Here is a 16,177-nt window from a genome sequence, read left to right as displayed (position 1 = left end):
ACTCCAGATGTGGCCGATTTCTAGCTCCCATGGTGATGACACCCAGTGTAGAGCTGGGAACATACCATACCTAAGTCACCTCTATGAAGGTGGATTCTGGAGGAAGGAGGAAAGCAAACAAAGAGGGCAAAGGACCAGTTTTCCTCCATCATCAGCTCTTTGTACCCTAAGGCCTTTGGGGAGACCAAGAGAAGAAAGAGTACCTGTGATTACAACAATGGATTCTAAAAGTATTAGCCTGGGGCCCGGCAAGATGGCTCGGTGGATAAGGGTACTTGCTGTACAGGCCTGGCAAATTCAGTTTAACAACTGGAGCCCACATAATGGAAAGAGAGAAGTGATTCCAAAGGGTTGTTCTTTGACCTCCACATGCACAACTGTGGCACACACACACACACACACACACACACACACACACACTCACCTAGCCTCATCTTTTAAAATCGCCTTGTGAGCCCAGATCAGAGATAGCATTTTTTCGTGTTCTGTTCATACAGTAAGGTCTTTCCTTAGCGAAAACTTAAACACAAGCCCTAAATTGAAGGCAGCACAGAACTAGCTTGATTCTGCCACACTGTGCCCATCAGGGAAATGGGCTGTTGTTGGTCAGTGGTCCATTCTTGCTCGTCCCATCAGTCTGTGGCTGTAGCTCTGGATCTGACTTGCAAAGGTGTTCAATGAGATCATGGAACAGATAAAAAGTAGACATCCTATCATCTTATTGAAAGTTATAGAACTTGAGCTCTGAATGACCTCATTTGTAGGTGGTCTGTCCAAGGTCCATGGTTTCTGAAAGCCCAAGAAGAGTTACCAGACAGATCTACTCAGACAACTTGTGACACCCATTTCCTGGAAACAGTTTAGAAAAAGGAGGGTTGGGGAGGGGTCACATTTCTGCCCCAAACCAAAGTTTAACAGAAGTGACTACACAGATCCTTTCCTGGCTCCCATGGGTCCAAACACCTGACTTAAGCTTCTCAAGAACAACGAAGTGATTAAAGCCTGATCAGATATGAGCAATCCTTGAGACTCAAGCAGAGAAAAAAAACCCTGTTGAGACAGGAAGCTGGTTCAGGAACTCAGTGGTTCCTGATGTGTAAACTTGACGGCAGCGGCAGCAGTATCTGATCAGAGCCTCTCCGGGGACAAGCGTGAGCAGCTGCCAGGCTTCCAGCCAGGCACCGTGTCCCTGCCTTCTCTGGCTGATGGATCCCAACAGGTCCCTTTCCTTGGGCATGCTTCTGTTCCTTTCTCTGATTTCGGGATTGAGCTACGGAACAAGTGAGTGTCCATTTGTTTAAGGGTTTGAGTCCAGTGTTTAGAAGTTTGGAATCAGCAGAGCCTCGGGGATAGTGAAGACATGGGTGGACTGGGACTTGTGGTTCAGTTACCTCTTCCTTAAGGAGTGCCTCTGGGTTTCTACAGTGTCTTTCAAAGGGGAAGAAACTTACGTATTCCTTGAGCCTTGCGTTCCAGGGATTCGCCCCATCAACACTAGTTTCTAAGGAAACCAGAAGCCAAATCCACCTGCTACATTCATAATCAGCCTCTTGGTGTAAGGGACTCAGGCTGAAGTTCTGAATGGTTGGTTTGGGGTGGGCACCCTCTGGCAAAAACCCAGGCTATGGAACAGAGCTCCAGGAGACTTGTCCTGCATTCCTGCTATTGAAAGTGACTTTCACCCATACACCAGCAGACAAAGAAGAACATGGTCCAGTGTAGAGCAGAGGTATCAGAGGGAAACAGGTAGAAGTGAGAAACCTCAGACCTTTGGCCAACAACAGATGGTGGCTGAAGTGAGGTCACGCTTTCTTATAAGAGATGATCCCAAAGCAGCAAGAAGGGGAGAGGTTGGGAGTTTTGGAGCCCAGGGCTGGTTATAGAATGTGGAAAATGCAAATCGAAAAACTTAAGGTCAAAGAAGCAGCTACAGTGGGGGCCGACTGTAACAAAATTAAAGGAGCCCGACCTCTCTCCCATCTGGCTGGTTCTTCTTCTTTCCAAAGCAAGCTATTGCTTTCTGCTTAGTGGGTCAGAACTATAGGGAAAGAAATTTGAGAGCAACAGCACTAAGTGGTGATACTGGGCTGACCATGAAAGTAATGGGCAACTCCACCTTAAGATTTGATTAGATTGTGGGAGACAGCCTGGCGTGGGGAAGGCTTGAAAGGAGGATGGGGAAATTGTAAGGGCTAGAGCATTTTAGTCTTGGAGTTTCCATAACTGCAAATCCATTATGGACTCTTCTAAGAAAAGTCCTGGAATGTGCCAGGGATGTGAGGATGCTGTGAATGGAATCTCTTGCTCAAGTCTCAGATGAGGAGGCCCTTGCTTTGCCCCACTTTTAGAGCTTAGATCACCAAATCAAGCATCTTCGTAGGTAGAGCTTGGCCTTCCTCACTGAATCCTGTCTGAACCCCACCATTGCTGGGCTTCTTGGTGACTAATAACTATGAGATGAATTTCTGATTCTCTTCCTGGCTAGCCTTGCCTGTAGCAGCTCAGGTGTAGCTAGCAAATGTTCTGCTTAAGGGTGAGAGGTCGTTTGTTAGTTAAAGACAGCCCAGCCCCAGAACACTTACATGTCAATTATTCTTTCCTTGCATTCCATCTTCTAATATTGGTTCAATTTTTGTCAGTGTTCTATTTTTAATTGTGTACTCTTTTGTGAAACCCCAATAAAACCCAAATAGAAGTGCTTTGCAAATGAGACAGATCAGTCGTGTCAGAGCGACTCAACAAAGAAGCTTGATTCTTGTAAAAATCAGCACCTTCCCATTTCAGCTCAATTTTCAGTTCCCAGTCAGAACTGTGAAAAGCAAAAAAAAAAAAAAAAAAAAAAAGGTCCACATGTCCCTTCCCAACTAAAACAAATTCTCCTAAATGACAGTTGATTTATTTATTTACCTTGAACATTACATGCTTGTTTTATTCAACTTCTATATAACATCTTGGCTTAAACTCAAGAGCCATAGTGAAGAGTTACTATCTTTGGGTAAATAACTGCAAGGTAAACTTTATGCCTTTTTCTCCTCTGTTTTACTGGGAGTCATCTTTAATTTCTTGCCCTTAAAGAAGGCAGACATATTGTGCTTATGTCCCAATGTTAATATTTATTAGACTCTCAGGAAGCTTCATATTCTTTACAATGGATACAACCTAGGCTGCTGTTTCTGCTGTGGTTATTGTGTATATTAATTTGTGCAACAATGTCATTTTGTTGGTCTCTGATACTGCTCTTCCCCTCATCATTTCTGCCAGAACATTATGATCCTCATCTGCATAGACCATTAACTCCAATTCACAAATATTTTCATAACAAGTTCCTGATGTTTCCATGAGTGCTTGAGTTAGATGTAAAATGCCAAGTTCACGTTCTGAAGAATACACACCAAAGACCAAATATATTGTTACATTACATCTAGAAATCAATTGGTTCAGATCATTCAATGTGTCAATAATCTTTTAAATTAGACTTTATTCGTAGAACAATTTGGGGGCCATATGTGAATAGAGATTGATCACATCTCCTGACCCTACATTTGCATAGCCTCATTATTAATATTGGTGCTACAAGGATATATGTGTTATGATGGATGACTCTCCAAAAATGAGGTGCTTTATTCTTCCATGTAGGTCCTTTCCACCTCCTCCATACATGTTGAGTAAGAGATAAGAGACAAAGCCTGGGTTCTAGGCTTGAGCCAACCTAATGCAGCGATTGGCCCATTCTATGCCAATATATTGATCCAGATACTTCTTCAAAAAAAAAAAATTTAACCTCATGATCTAAAACCTCACCTTTCTTTATCTGCAGCATTAGAATAGAGTTCAAAGCATCAGGGATCTGATTATTTATACACTGCCGTTCAAAGATTCTATTCAGTACTGATTTACTGAGTGTATCTGACATGGCCAGGCAAGATGTAGGGGTGGGGAGCAAAATGAGAAATCATAGCCTTTGAAAAGCACCTGACATAATGTCTGGTGAGTGAAAGCCATTTAAAAATTATTTTTGAATAAATAATAGTAGAAAACTATATATTTGCTTTATACAAGACATTATGTTAAGTGTTTTATCATTTAATTATCACACAAACCCTATGACATTATTGTCACCATCATTAGTACTATTACAACTTTATAAATGAGGAAAGATAAGTAGAATAGATTAACAGTCTCCCTACACTCTAGACATGTCAGTGAATGAAACTGGATAAGCTTCTGTTTGAGAAATGGAAAGACTGATACAGGGTATCTAGGTCCCATGAGGAAAACTAGAATACAATATCTATAATTAAAATGTGTATGTTGAGTTGAATTGGAACTAATTGAAGTATAGACTATTTCAAAAGGTGAGAGGAATTGATAAATTATAGGAGAATGTAGAAAGTACACAAAGAATGAAATTTAGAAAGTAGATAGAAACTTTATTTAGTGTACAGGTTTTGTTTCAACCTTTTTGTTTAGTAGAGAAGAGGTGCAGTTGCATGTGTGCCTCTGAAACTTCAACAGAACAAAGAACATTAAGCTTCTTTCTATAACCCTTGTTGTAGACAACATTGCTGCCTGTTGTGTGTCTTTCAAAAACATAGGTTGGATTCTGCTAGGGCTGGGAAAGAGTATTTTAGATGGAGATACAAATATAGACCTAAAGAGATGTAAGTGCTTGAGTGGAATGGCAAAGGTCACTTGTAGCCAAAAACCAAGGGTTTGTGACTGAAGAACTTCTAAATACTCACCTGAAAAGTGGGGACAAATACTGTCTCGAATCCCACGTAGGAATGCTACAGACATACAATGAAATTCATTTCGATTGTGGAAAGAGAAGAACCCAGACTTATCTCATCATTCATTCACTCATTCATTCATTCAGCCCATTTCATTTCACTCATTTGCTTTGACGACAAGGATTTCCTGGGCTCCCATTGTGTCCCAGGGACCTGTTAGAATACTACAGTGAGTAAAAGATACAATCCCTCTTCTTGAAAGCTTATAACTGTGTGAGAACAACAAGTACTAAACTAGTTGAAACTGTGATGAGTGGTGTAATGGAGTGATGCAAAATAAGATGGAAGCATGCAGCCGGAAAGCCAACTGGAGCCAACTGGAGTCCAGGAAGTCTTCCCGCATAAAAACAAGTCAAGGTGAGGAAGACCTGAAGGGTGGGGAAGGAATTGGCCAAACAAAGGGTAGTCCAGGCTTTCAGGCTGAGGAATGCTGGGTGCAAACGGACTGAGCAGCAAAGACCCAGCACTCTCAGCACTGTGGAATAGGGATTTAACTGATATTTAGGTTAAAAAAAAATAAACCTTAGACAAGCTATTTTTCCTTCCTGAGTCTATGTTTACAACTAGAACTTTGAATCCTGTGAAACCTGTCTCTTTTCTACCAAAAAAGAAAAAAAGGAAGGAAGGGAGGGAGAGAGAGAGAGAGAGAGAGAGAGAGAGAGAGAGAGAGAGAGAGAAGGAAAGAAAGAAAGAAAGAAAGAAAGAAAGAAAGAAAGAAAGAAAGAAAGAAAGAAAGAAAGAAAGAAAGAAAGAAAGAAGAGATGAAGCAATATGCTAAAAGCATCTACAGAATAAAGCCAAAAATAAAGTTCTGGGGTAGAATCCCACCTTGTGAAAAGGTTAACTAAATCCTGCAAATTTGTTCACTTGCCTATATGAATCACTCCACCTTCAAAGTAGAGTTACCCGTGAAGGAAAGTGAGTCGGTGTGAAGAGCATAAATGTTTCCTCCCAGCCTCTTCTAGTAAACAGGGCTGACTGAATCACAGGCTCGCTGGAAACCCTCATCGGGCAGTAGGATGTTTCAGGAACAGAGAGTCTACTTGAAGGGCTCAGCCCCACTTGTGTTTCCATCTGTGCTTGGGTGGAGATGACCTCAAGCACCCCTCCAGACTCAGCAGTCATGGGAGCAATTACATCATCATCCTTTGTGTGTTTGGGTGTTAGGGTCTCCTCCTGGTGAAGTTCTGGTCCATTCCTTGTGCATGCAAACAGTGAAGTCTGTCTTCGTCTGCCCCATTTCTATCTGTTCACCCTTCTCCTCTTACCAGCTATCATTGATTGATTTGTTTATTTGGCTACTTCCTACGATGGCCTTACCCTGCTCTGCTCTTCCTTCTACCAATTCTGTACTCTGAAAGTACAAAACAGCCTACCAGGTCATGTGGTAGGAAAGGTTGTATGGGAGGCCTTTGGAGAGTGAGGCGTTAACAGTCTTGGAGTGGGTAAATTTCCCCATTTTCCCCTTCTCCATATCAAAATTAGTTTAAAATGTCAACAGTAGCAATTCGGTTTCGAAAATCTCATATCTCTTTCAGAAATGGCATTTAGAGAGGTGTTCCCCAAAATGTACATACATTCAAAGGTCCATGTACGGCTCTCAGTCTTCCTTCCTTCATTTCCGTATATTTAGAATTCAAGAGGTCACTATCTTGGGTACATTTTTACAAATGAGGTGTGAAGCCATCAGAGGAACTGTGTCATCTGGAATTGTCAGGCATTCATGAGTGTGTCTGGAAGAAAGTCCAATGTGCTTCCCAATGTACCCATGTAAAAAATAGTACTAAACTACCACAGTAAAATTAAGAGTCTTCTTCCAACTGAGCAACAGGGTGAGCACTCTGTTTTAAGAGGAAACAATATTAGCAATGCCCAAAAGACCAACTTCCTTGTCACCTACCCCACTTTCCTGTAACAACCATGTCTCAAACACACTCATCCTGACTTTAGCCCATGGAGACTGCATTTTCTTTTTTCCCCCAACATTGTTAGTCTTTAATTAATTTGGCCTGGGTCATTTAGTAGATAGTGTAGGGATTTGGGGGCACACTGATGTCAAGACTATTTTGGGCAGTTTACCCAGTTTCCCAGTGGCTCAGCTTTACCACAATGGAGAAGGGGTCTCTTCTAGACAGGCCCATCACAGAAGCAGGTGTTCTCATTTTACTCTTTTGAATCTCTTATCAGATAGAACCATCTATGCTCACTGAGTCATGTGCTCCTACCATGAACATTAACTTAGGGTTAAATTCAGTTATGGACAAGTTAGGCTAAGCTAAATAAAAGGTTTATCAAGGTCATATGGCTTTCAGCACTGGTCAACTGAACAGGTATTTATTTCAGAGTCTCTCTGTGCCAAACACTGTTTCAGGCTGTCAGACATAAAATAGAGGTGTAAGGTTCTTTCTCTGGAAAAGACAGTCTTCAAGTGGGGCAGACAGCAATAAAATGAATAAATGTGCACTACGCCACCAGGCAGTGACAGCAAGAGCAATGGGCAGAGGGGTTGTCCTAGATACTCTGTCAGAGGAGGCCTCTCAGAGGAAAGAGTTCTCTGAGCAGGCGCCTAAAATAAAGTGAGGAACTGGGCTGTTAAGGATATAAGGGAAGAAGCTGGGCTGTGGTGGCGAACGCCTTTAATCCCAGCACTCGGGAGGCAGAGCCAGGTGGATCTCCATGTGTTCGAGGCCAGCCTGGTCTACAGAGCGAGATCCAAGAAAGGCGCAAAGCTACACAGAAACCCTGTCTCAAAAAACAAAAAAACAAAAAACAAAAAACAAAAAAAAAAACCCCAAAACAAAAAAAAACAAACAAACAAACAAAAAAAAAGGATGTAAGGGAAGAGATTTCCAGAGAGGAGCAGCACATGCAAAAGCCCAGAGGTAGGAGAGTTCTTGATGAGGTTAAGGAACAGGAAGCCATCTGACCATAGTTCTGTGAAAGTCCAAGAGTGGGCAGGGAATGGATTTGGAGCAAAGCCAGGTTTTCAGTGAGCAGAGTCAAGGACTGTGAACTTTGTGAGAGCTAGAAAGCTCTGGAAGACTACAAGTGATAGAAAAAACAACAATAAATTAGACGTGGTTTTAAAGGATCTCTCTGTCCATGGTGCAAACGCCGGGAGATTAGTTGGGAGACAGCGGTAGCAGTGGTGGGGGTGGAAGGAAGGGATGGCATAGGAAGTGATTCTGTGTCAGACCCACATGGAAATTAGAGCCAGCAGGATTTCCTGTCAACCAAATGTGGAGTGTGAGAAAGGACAGACTCAAGGATGCTCCCATGTTGTGGCCTGAGAAACTGGACAAATGGTCATGTCTGAACAGAAAGTTCATTGCTAAAGTCAGAAGCCATGTAAACCTCCAAGTGCTCGTCTATGGAGGCAGGAGAAGACTGGCCGTAATATGTAACTGTAACTACTGCAGAGATGTGTCAAACTGTTCAGCTGAATGAGAAATTGAATAGGTGTAAATAAGGAAGAGAAGGAAGCCTGAGCCTAGGCATAGTCTGATATTGAGATATCTGAAAAAAACAGAAGTTTCCTCCCAGGAAACTAAGAACGATAAAAAAGAAAAAAAATAGCAATTCATGGAAGTGCAGGATCTCGGGGACCCAATACAGACAGTGTCTAAAGGAGAGATGTTCCTGAGAAACACTCAAGGCAATGATGGAGAAGTAATTGACTTGGCTTTGTATAACAGACTGATCTTAGCAGGTGTGATCCAATAAGAATTTGGGAAGAATATTTGGAGTGGGCACAGGGGAAATTGTGTCAAGAAGTAAAAGCAGCAAACATAAACAGACATGCAAGAAGCTTCTGAAAAGAAAATGAAAATGGCCAAATGGAGGAGGATTGACCTGAGATCAGAGGAGAGATTTTTTTTTTTTTAAAATGAGGGCAGTTAAGTGTTTGTATGTATGTGTTGGTGAAAGAAATCCAGAAAGCAGCTGATAATGCAGGGGGTTGGATTACAGAGGCAAAACCTGAAAGCATGGCATTGTTCCTTGAGGGGAGAGGCTAGCCTGGGATAAGAAACACGGGCTGTTCCTCCAGGTAGATGGATCCATTGGGATTTCCATAGATTGAAATTTGCTAAAAATTTCTTCTATGTTTTTTTCAGTGAAACAAAAAGGTCGCCCCCCCCTCCCCCAGAGAGGGACAGAAAGGCGGGCTGTGGGTTTGAGCAAAGCCGAGGTATTAAATAGTCAGCACTAGAATCCCTTACAGTGGTTTGAAAGGCTTTTGGGTTTTCGTGGTTTTTTTATTCAACCCCCTCCTTTGTTCCTGTTGGTTCAGCTTTTTTTTTTTTTTTTTAAGGGAAATAAAATCATCTCTTGCCCTCACCGTTACTAGTTATCTCAGATATTTGGTGAGAACTAGGATTCCAGTTTGGAGACGAAGCAAGCCACCTTCCTCATTTTCATGGTCCTCAGCCCTGTCTCTGTTTCTTATCACCTGACTTGATGCTTCTGGAACCATGGTCCCCTGGGCTCCTCTTCACTGTTATCCACTCTGCACTGTGCATACTGAGTGCTAGCAAGAACCTTGGTAGAGAAATTATAGATTGAGGTTCTAGTCCTGGCTCCGCCACTTACTAATGCGACTTTAAAGAAGTCATTTACCTTACTTCTGCGCCTTCACTGTTAAGTCTGAGCTGACAGAACCCTGGTGTAAGTAATTCTGGGATTTCCACTGGATGCTTTGAAATACTGAAGTCAAGGTTAGGATCCTGGTGGTGGTCCTTGTAGACCACCACCTGGTAATTTGAGATAGTTCAACAAGAGAGACGAGACTCAAGCCTGTCAGTCTCTGTCCTCTACACAATGTATTCTCCAGGTCTTTCATCATAAGGAATTATCGTCCCTTCCCTCCCACAGGTGGAGACGTGATGAACTGCCAGGTGATTAACAGGCAGCTAGGAAACCACACTTGGATGTCCCTGACAAATGAACAGATACATAAAAGCGTGAACAAAAGCATCCGCATCCTTGTCACGAAGGGAACGTCTTTAGGAAGCAAAACCAATAAGAAAATAGTGTCTTTTGATCTCGCTAAAGGAGGCTATCCAGATCATCTGGAGGATGGCTACCAGTTTCAACCAGAAAACCTGAGCCTGAGGATCCTGGGAAACCGAACTGAGAGTGAAGGATGGTATTTTGTGAATTTGGAGGAGAATGTGGCAGTTCAGCAATTCTGCATGCAGCTGAAGCTTTATGGTAAAAATGGGAGTTTTCACACTTCACACAGGGGGGCCTAGAAGACTTAGGCCTTTCTCAGAAGTAGGGTGTCTGGAATTGGAAGCAACTTGAAAGATCTGGTCCAATGAGTATTTAAGCTTAAGGGAAGCATTTTGACAGGCTGATACTATTTGTTTGTTTATTTGTTTATTTATATTTATCTTCCAAACTGCACATTGGTGGAGGCTGATTTGATTCCTGTTTTGAAAGGAAGAGAGCCCACTATGTGGGGGCTGAAGAGCAGGCTTTCACCTCTAACAGACTTAGTTTGCATATCAATTTTTTAAACAGCATTTTTTTTTCCCTATCAAGCCCAAAAGTACAAAGTTTGAATACAAACTGAGCAAACCTAACTTCTCTTTCATCACCAGGGACCCTGACTCCAGAGGCAAGTGGTTTTGCACATGCTTGCCCATACTTGTGTAGGATGTTTGCTGAAGTAGAGGCTCTGAGTGAAAGAGCTGACCTTCCACCCACAGCGCTGGGGGAGGCTTCCACCTCCGTGCTGAAAGAAATGCCTTTTTTTTTTCTCATTTGAACTAGGATCTGGTGATGTGGCTGCTTAGTTGTGGGACAGTAGAAGCTACATCTACCTGAGCCCAGCACTTTCCTGGGCCCTTTAACCTCTGCTTCTGTCCTTGAGACACCTAGGATTCCTACCCCTTAGGCCCAGAGGCTCTCCTGCTTTCCAAGACTTCCTGACAGCTGTGCTGGCTTCCCAGTCAGCATTTCATTGAAACCTTCAGTTACCTCGGAGAGAAACAGAAACATCTCGACTCTCTCCTGCCCCAGAGTTTCCCTCCTGCAAACAGAGAATGCAGAATTCCCATAGCCCTCTGCTGAGTGTGCATTGAAGCCACACATTGTGAGTGTGTATGTGTGTGTGTGTGTGTGTGTGTGTGTGTGTTTAATAACATATGTATGTCATATAATTGTCTCTTTGTTCTTATAAGTTTATTGACTTTGTCACACCTTATATACTCAGTTGGGTACTTTGGGAAGTATGGTCTCTGCAACCATGACTTTCTTTGCTGAGAAAAAGAGGCAGGCTGATTTTAGAATCTGACTAAGGTACTTAACTCAGCTTGGCCACTTAGAAGTTTTCTCATCCACAAAATGGGAATGATTATTTTTAGTTATAATTATTGACAGAATTAAAGAAGATGGATATGAAATGCCAGCAATGTGCTGGTCCTATAGTAGCTATAATAAGCATGACCTCCTTTTTTTAACCTTGCCTATTTCATGACTTTAGAATTGTATGGATTGATAGGGCCTGTGGCTATGATTGAAAACCTGCTACTGCCTTAGACCCACAAAGCCCTTGCTACACACACACACACACACACACACACACACACACACATACACACACACACACTCACTCACTCACACTCACACAGAGGCACGATGAAATCCTACCACTGAAAACTCATGCTTCTATCTCTAGGAGATTGTACTTTAAGCCAATCAAAACCTATCTTATTCCTGATAGGATATGGCAGAACAGTCTAGATGGTAAACATCAGGAGAGACTCATAGGACCCTAACGGTATCAGCAGAAAGGAACTAAAAACCAAATGCCTCTCTGTCTGTTCTATCTCAAGAGGGTCCTGGAAAGAGCAGAGAGGGGTGAGAGATGATGTGAACGACAGTTTTCCCCAAGAGACAACCCATACTTAAGACTTCTCAGTGAGGGGAAATGTCATTTGTCTAGACTTTGTTTTGATGAATAAACCAGTTAATAGTTCTGGGAGTTTTGTTTCAGTGATGGCTCCCTTGCTCCTCCTCCTGACAGAGCAGGTCTCCACCCCAGAGATTAAAGTGCTAAACAAAACCCAGGAGAACGAGAATGGGACCTGCAGCTTGATATTAGCCTGCACGGTGAAGAAAGGGGACCATGTGGCCTACAACTGGAGTGACGAGGCAGGCGCCCATCTGCTGAGCCAAGCCAACCACTCCCACCTCCTGAGCATCACTCTCAGCAACCAGCATCAGAACAGCATCTACAGCTGCACCGCCAGCAACCCTGTCAGCAGTCGCTCTCAGACCTTCGACGTGCGGCAGGAGTGCAGGCTAGCGTCCTCAGGTGAGTACTCTGGTGGCAGCTAGGGCGCCTCATCGACGACAAATCCAATACCCACTGGCCCCAAAACTCTGCTTCCATAGCCAGCCCTTGTCAATGATACTTGTTTTCTTTATCTTGTCAAAGCCTCCAGGCACATTCAACAAAGGTGCTTTCATGTTGGCCCCAGTGGCGTTATAGTACATTTGGTTTGCAGTTGAAGAACAAATAAGAAAGGGAAAAAAACCAAAGCAGAATCAGAACTCAGGTCTTCAAGGGAAAACCCTTCTCCATGCTGTCTGCCCTAGAGCCATCCTACAATGATGTCTGGGAAAGGGAATGCAGGTTACAGGTCCTAAGCTCCAGATCCATGCTCCATTATGGTAAGATGGTTCTATGCCATCAGTAAGTACTTAGGCTGCAAGAGAAGGGAGAAGATATGATGTGTGATCTCTGCACCTCAGCAATGCGTTGTAAATATAAGACATGAGACATTCACTTGTGTTATACAGGCTGTAAGGGAGGGGCTTGTGTTGTGAATGGATTGTGAATCTTCTAGCCAATTAGAGGACCAGAGGGATCAGAGTGAGAGGTAAGCTAAGCCCTGGAGTATGAAGCCGGGGAACGGTAATGAAGTGGGAGCACACTATCAGCAAGGCACGTTTCACTGTATCGTCTCTTTGGTTCACCATACATTTTCCACATGGGTGCTATTACCAGCTTCATTGTACATAGGAGGAACTTGAAGTTCACAGAATTTAAGTATCTTCCTCAAGTTTCTTCAACTTCAAATAGTGAAGTTAATGCCTAAACCTAGATGTTTTGAGTAGGTCTTCTCTTTTCCTAGATAGAAGGCATGCTTGTTCTGTTGGAAGAGGGTGCTGATTAAGTAAGTCCCTCTAATCAAGAAACAATAGATCACTGCCCTCTTGTGCCAGACTGTGTCTCTGTCACAGGAAGGTTTGGGGAGAGCCGTGAAAGGCACTGCTTTCTCCCTGACATTCTCCTAGCTGGGGATCAAGAGTCATTCCAAGGAGACTCCCACTCACACAGACTTGGTGTCTGTTGACACACCGGATGGGCAGGAACAAAGGAAAGGGGACTGTATATACGTTATACCTTCCGCATAGCACTTCCTGTAACAGAGATTCTCCACCCCCAGAGGATTCTCAGATAGGAAATACCTCTGCTGTACCCCAGCATATTCCTTTGAGTTCTTTTTTATGAACCTAATGTAGTCATGTCATAGAAAGAGTCAACCATCTCTACTTTCTAAATGTGGCCCACAAACCATGTGTAGGCTGTTCTCTGTCTCTCCCTGCCCATAGTCATTCAGGGCATCCTGGAAAAAAAACAACTACAAAACAAAACAAGAAAACAGTGCTGTATAGTAGGAAGCTCCCAGAATGGGGCCCCGGGGGGCTCTTTCTAATTAGTGGAGTAAAAAGCTCAGCTTTCTCTGAGACTTTGCTCTTCATCTATAACTGACAGCTTTGATTGTTCACTATGTACTGGCTACATGGCCCATCATTGCCCTCACAGCAATCAAATGATGTAGATAGTGTTAACATCTTCACATTATGGATGAAGTGAGGAAAAAACCCTATGAAATATTTAAGATCAAACACAGAGCCAGTGAGAGAACTGAGCTGTCTGGTGCTGAAATCCTCATAGGTATTCATGGAAGAGCAAATCCGCTGAAAATGCCTTAGAAATCACAGTGAAAAACTGGCTGTTTTTCCTTGGAGAAGAGGGAGAAATACTCATTGTGCCAGCCCAGCTCTCTTTGGTTGTAAAAACCTGTTTAGGGACAGGGCAGCCAATTTTTACCTTGACCTAGCTCAGAAATGGGGTGTGGGGATGGGAACTCCTTTCACGCTTCAAGATAGCTTGGCAAGCATCTAACTACTGCATAATAAAATCTTGGTAAGACATAAAACTTACACCTACAAGGATGAAGTATGACCACTGTGGCTGAGTATGAAGCAGGCTTCTGTGAGATATGGAGGGACAGAAAGTGGCAAAACATGGTGCCCTGAGTAGCCCGCCATGACTGCTACTACCAAGACCTCATTCAATCAGTACAGCTATTAGACATGAGGCAGACACTTTCTTCCCTTGGGCCTCTGTTCACCATCTGCAAAACAAAGGGTAAATTACTGCTGCTCCTTCCAGAGATGACATTTATGATTCAGTTCATGAGTGTGTCAACAAGAGCTGCTAGGGAGTCTTGGTTTGCTGGAGGTATTGATGGCATAAACTGGATGCTTTAAGCTACTGGAAATTATTGTCTGAATGTTCTGAAGTCTAGAAGTTCAAGAATGAGGTGTTGTCAGTTTTGATTCCTCCTGGACCTCTCCTTGACTTGCAGATGGCTTTTCTCCTCTGTCTGTGCATCCCTGGTGCCTCTCTCCCATCCCTCTTTTGGTACGGACACCAGTCAAGTTAGATGAGGACCATACTTGTGACCTCATTTGAACTTAAATACCTTCATAACAACTTGTTCTCACATATCATCCAATGAGGCTTAGAGCTTCAATGTATGAGTTGGTGGGTGTAGTAATTAAGCCATAGCACCCTTCTTTTAACTTGATTCTCTTTGTAAGGCTCCCATATCTAATTAAAGCTACATCCTAAGGACTTCCAAATATAGATTTTAAAAGAACACAATTTAACTCATGGTTCAAATAAAAGTTCCTCCACCTCCAAAGATGGAGGAGGTTATCATCAAATCCAAGCCAGACACATAGGCACTTTGCAGCATGACTTTTCTTCTACACAGGGCTGTAGAGGAAACTACCTAAATTACTGAAAACCCACTTTCATTGGTCTATCACAGCGGTTCTCAACTTTCCTAATGCTGTGACCCTTTAATACAGTTCCTCATGTTGTGGTGACCCCCAACCATAAAATTATCTTTGTTGCTACTTCATAACTGTAGTTTTGCTACTGTTATGAATTATACTGTAAATATCTGTGTTTTCCAATGGTTTTAGGTGACCCCTGTGAATGGGGGTCACAGCTTGAGAACCTGTGGTCTATCACTTTGTGTTTGCAAATGGAAATTGCTAATTTTTAATTTGCTGTGTTTGCTTTGACAAAATATCTATTGAGGTTTTTACCATGTTCCAGCATCATGCAAGGTACTGAGCATACAAAGATGGAAAGAGAGAGATGTAATCTTTGTCCTTAAGAAGATAACTCTGTAAATAGACAATTATCCTAGACTGTGTGGTATGTGTGTGAGGTTATAAAACCAAAATATGTGCAAGATAGTAAAGAGAAGGAATAAAGAGCATTGGCTCGTCAAACATGCGGATTTGAGGAAAGAGCAGAAGTTACTCAAACTCACTGACAACAGACACCCTAAGAAGAGGGAAAAGCAAGAATGTGCCACATTCAACCCCATCTTGCAGGTAATAGGATGATGGGAACTGACAGTTTTAGATGGGAAAGGACTCCGTTGTCTTTGCATTTCAAAGAGGAAGTGCAGTGGTGTAGAGAATAGACCAGGGTCAGCAAGGGGCAGAAGAGAAAGAAACCAGGTATAGGAGGACACGATGGCAGTAATCCATCCAGTGTGCTGAGGCCTAGGTCAAGGCAGCCACTGTTAGTGTAACAAAGACTTCTTACATATGTGCACCAAGGGAAACCTCAGCCCTGGAATGAAACTGTATGGTAGGCCGAGGGTTCATCAGATGTTGCCATCAGTAAGTCAGAAGAGTTTCTTTGAAGACATTTTTTCCACTTTGATTAATGAAAATACGTGCGTGAACACATTTGTTCCTTGAAAAGAAGTTTCAGTGACATTTGTCTAGGCTCCCAGTCATATAATCATCCATGTTCCAATTGCCATTTAAGAATTTCATACACCTTCATTGTCCATCATAATGAAGTTTCTTATGGAAAGGCCTAAATTTTTGGGCCTTACAACATCCTTTATCTGGGTCATGTGAAGCACATTAATCTGGTTTGACAGTAGTTCCTGTGTGGGACTTGCTGCTGTCCTTAATCACTATGTTTTGAAAGTATTATGTCTGTGCGAGGATGATTGATTCAAAATCTTAAAAATTCAGCTAGAAGGGAATGC

At 42.7% G+C, this 16,177-nt stretch overlaps 1 protein-coding gene across 2 annotated transcripts in view; it reads left to right on the top strand.

Moving 5' to 3' along the window:
• The first annotated feature begins 1,205 nt into the window (after nucleotides 1-1,205).
• Nucleotides 1,206-16,177, top strand: part of Slamf1 (signaling lymphocytic activation molecule family member 1) — a 32,844-nt gene continuing 17,872 nt past the window's right edge. Inside the window, exons 1-3 of one of the 2 annotated variants that reach the window (XM_036201849.1) lie at nucleotides 1,206-1,281; nucleotides 9,663-10,001; nucleotides 11,821-12,111. In XM_036201849.1, the coding sequence (XP_036057742.1) occupies nucleotides 1,206-1,281; nucleotides 9,663-10,001; nucleotides 11,821-12,111 (706 nt within the window). Of the gene's footprint in view, nucleotides 1,282-9,662; nucleotides 10,002-11,820; nucleotides 12,124-16,177 lie in introns of both variants that reach the window. The other variant, XM_036201848.1, reaches the window with a different exon arrangement.

The sequence above is a fragment of the Onychomys torridus genome, chromosome 11 (genome assembly GCF_903995425.1).
Source record: "Onychomys torridus chromosome 11, mOncTor1.1, whole genome shotgun sequence".
Lineage (NCBI taxonomy): Eukaryota > Metazoa > Chordata > Mammalia > Rodentia > Cricetidae > Onychomys > Onychomys torridus.
The sequence above is the reverse complement of the archived record's forward strand: the minus strand, read 5'-3'. Positions and strand labels throughout refer to the sequence as shown.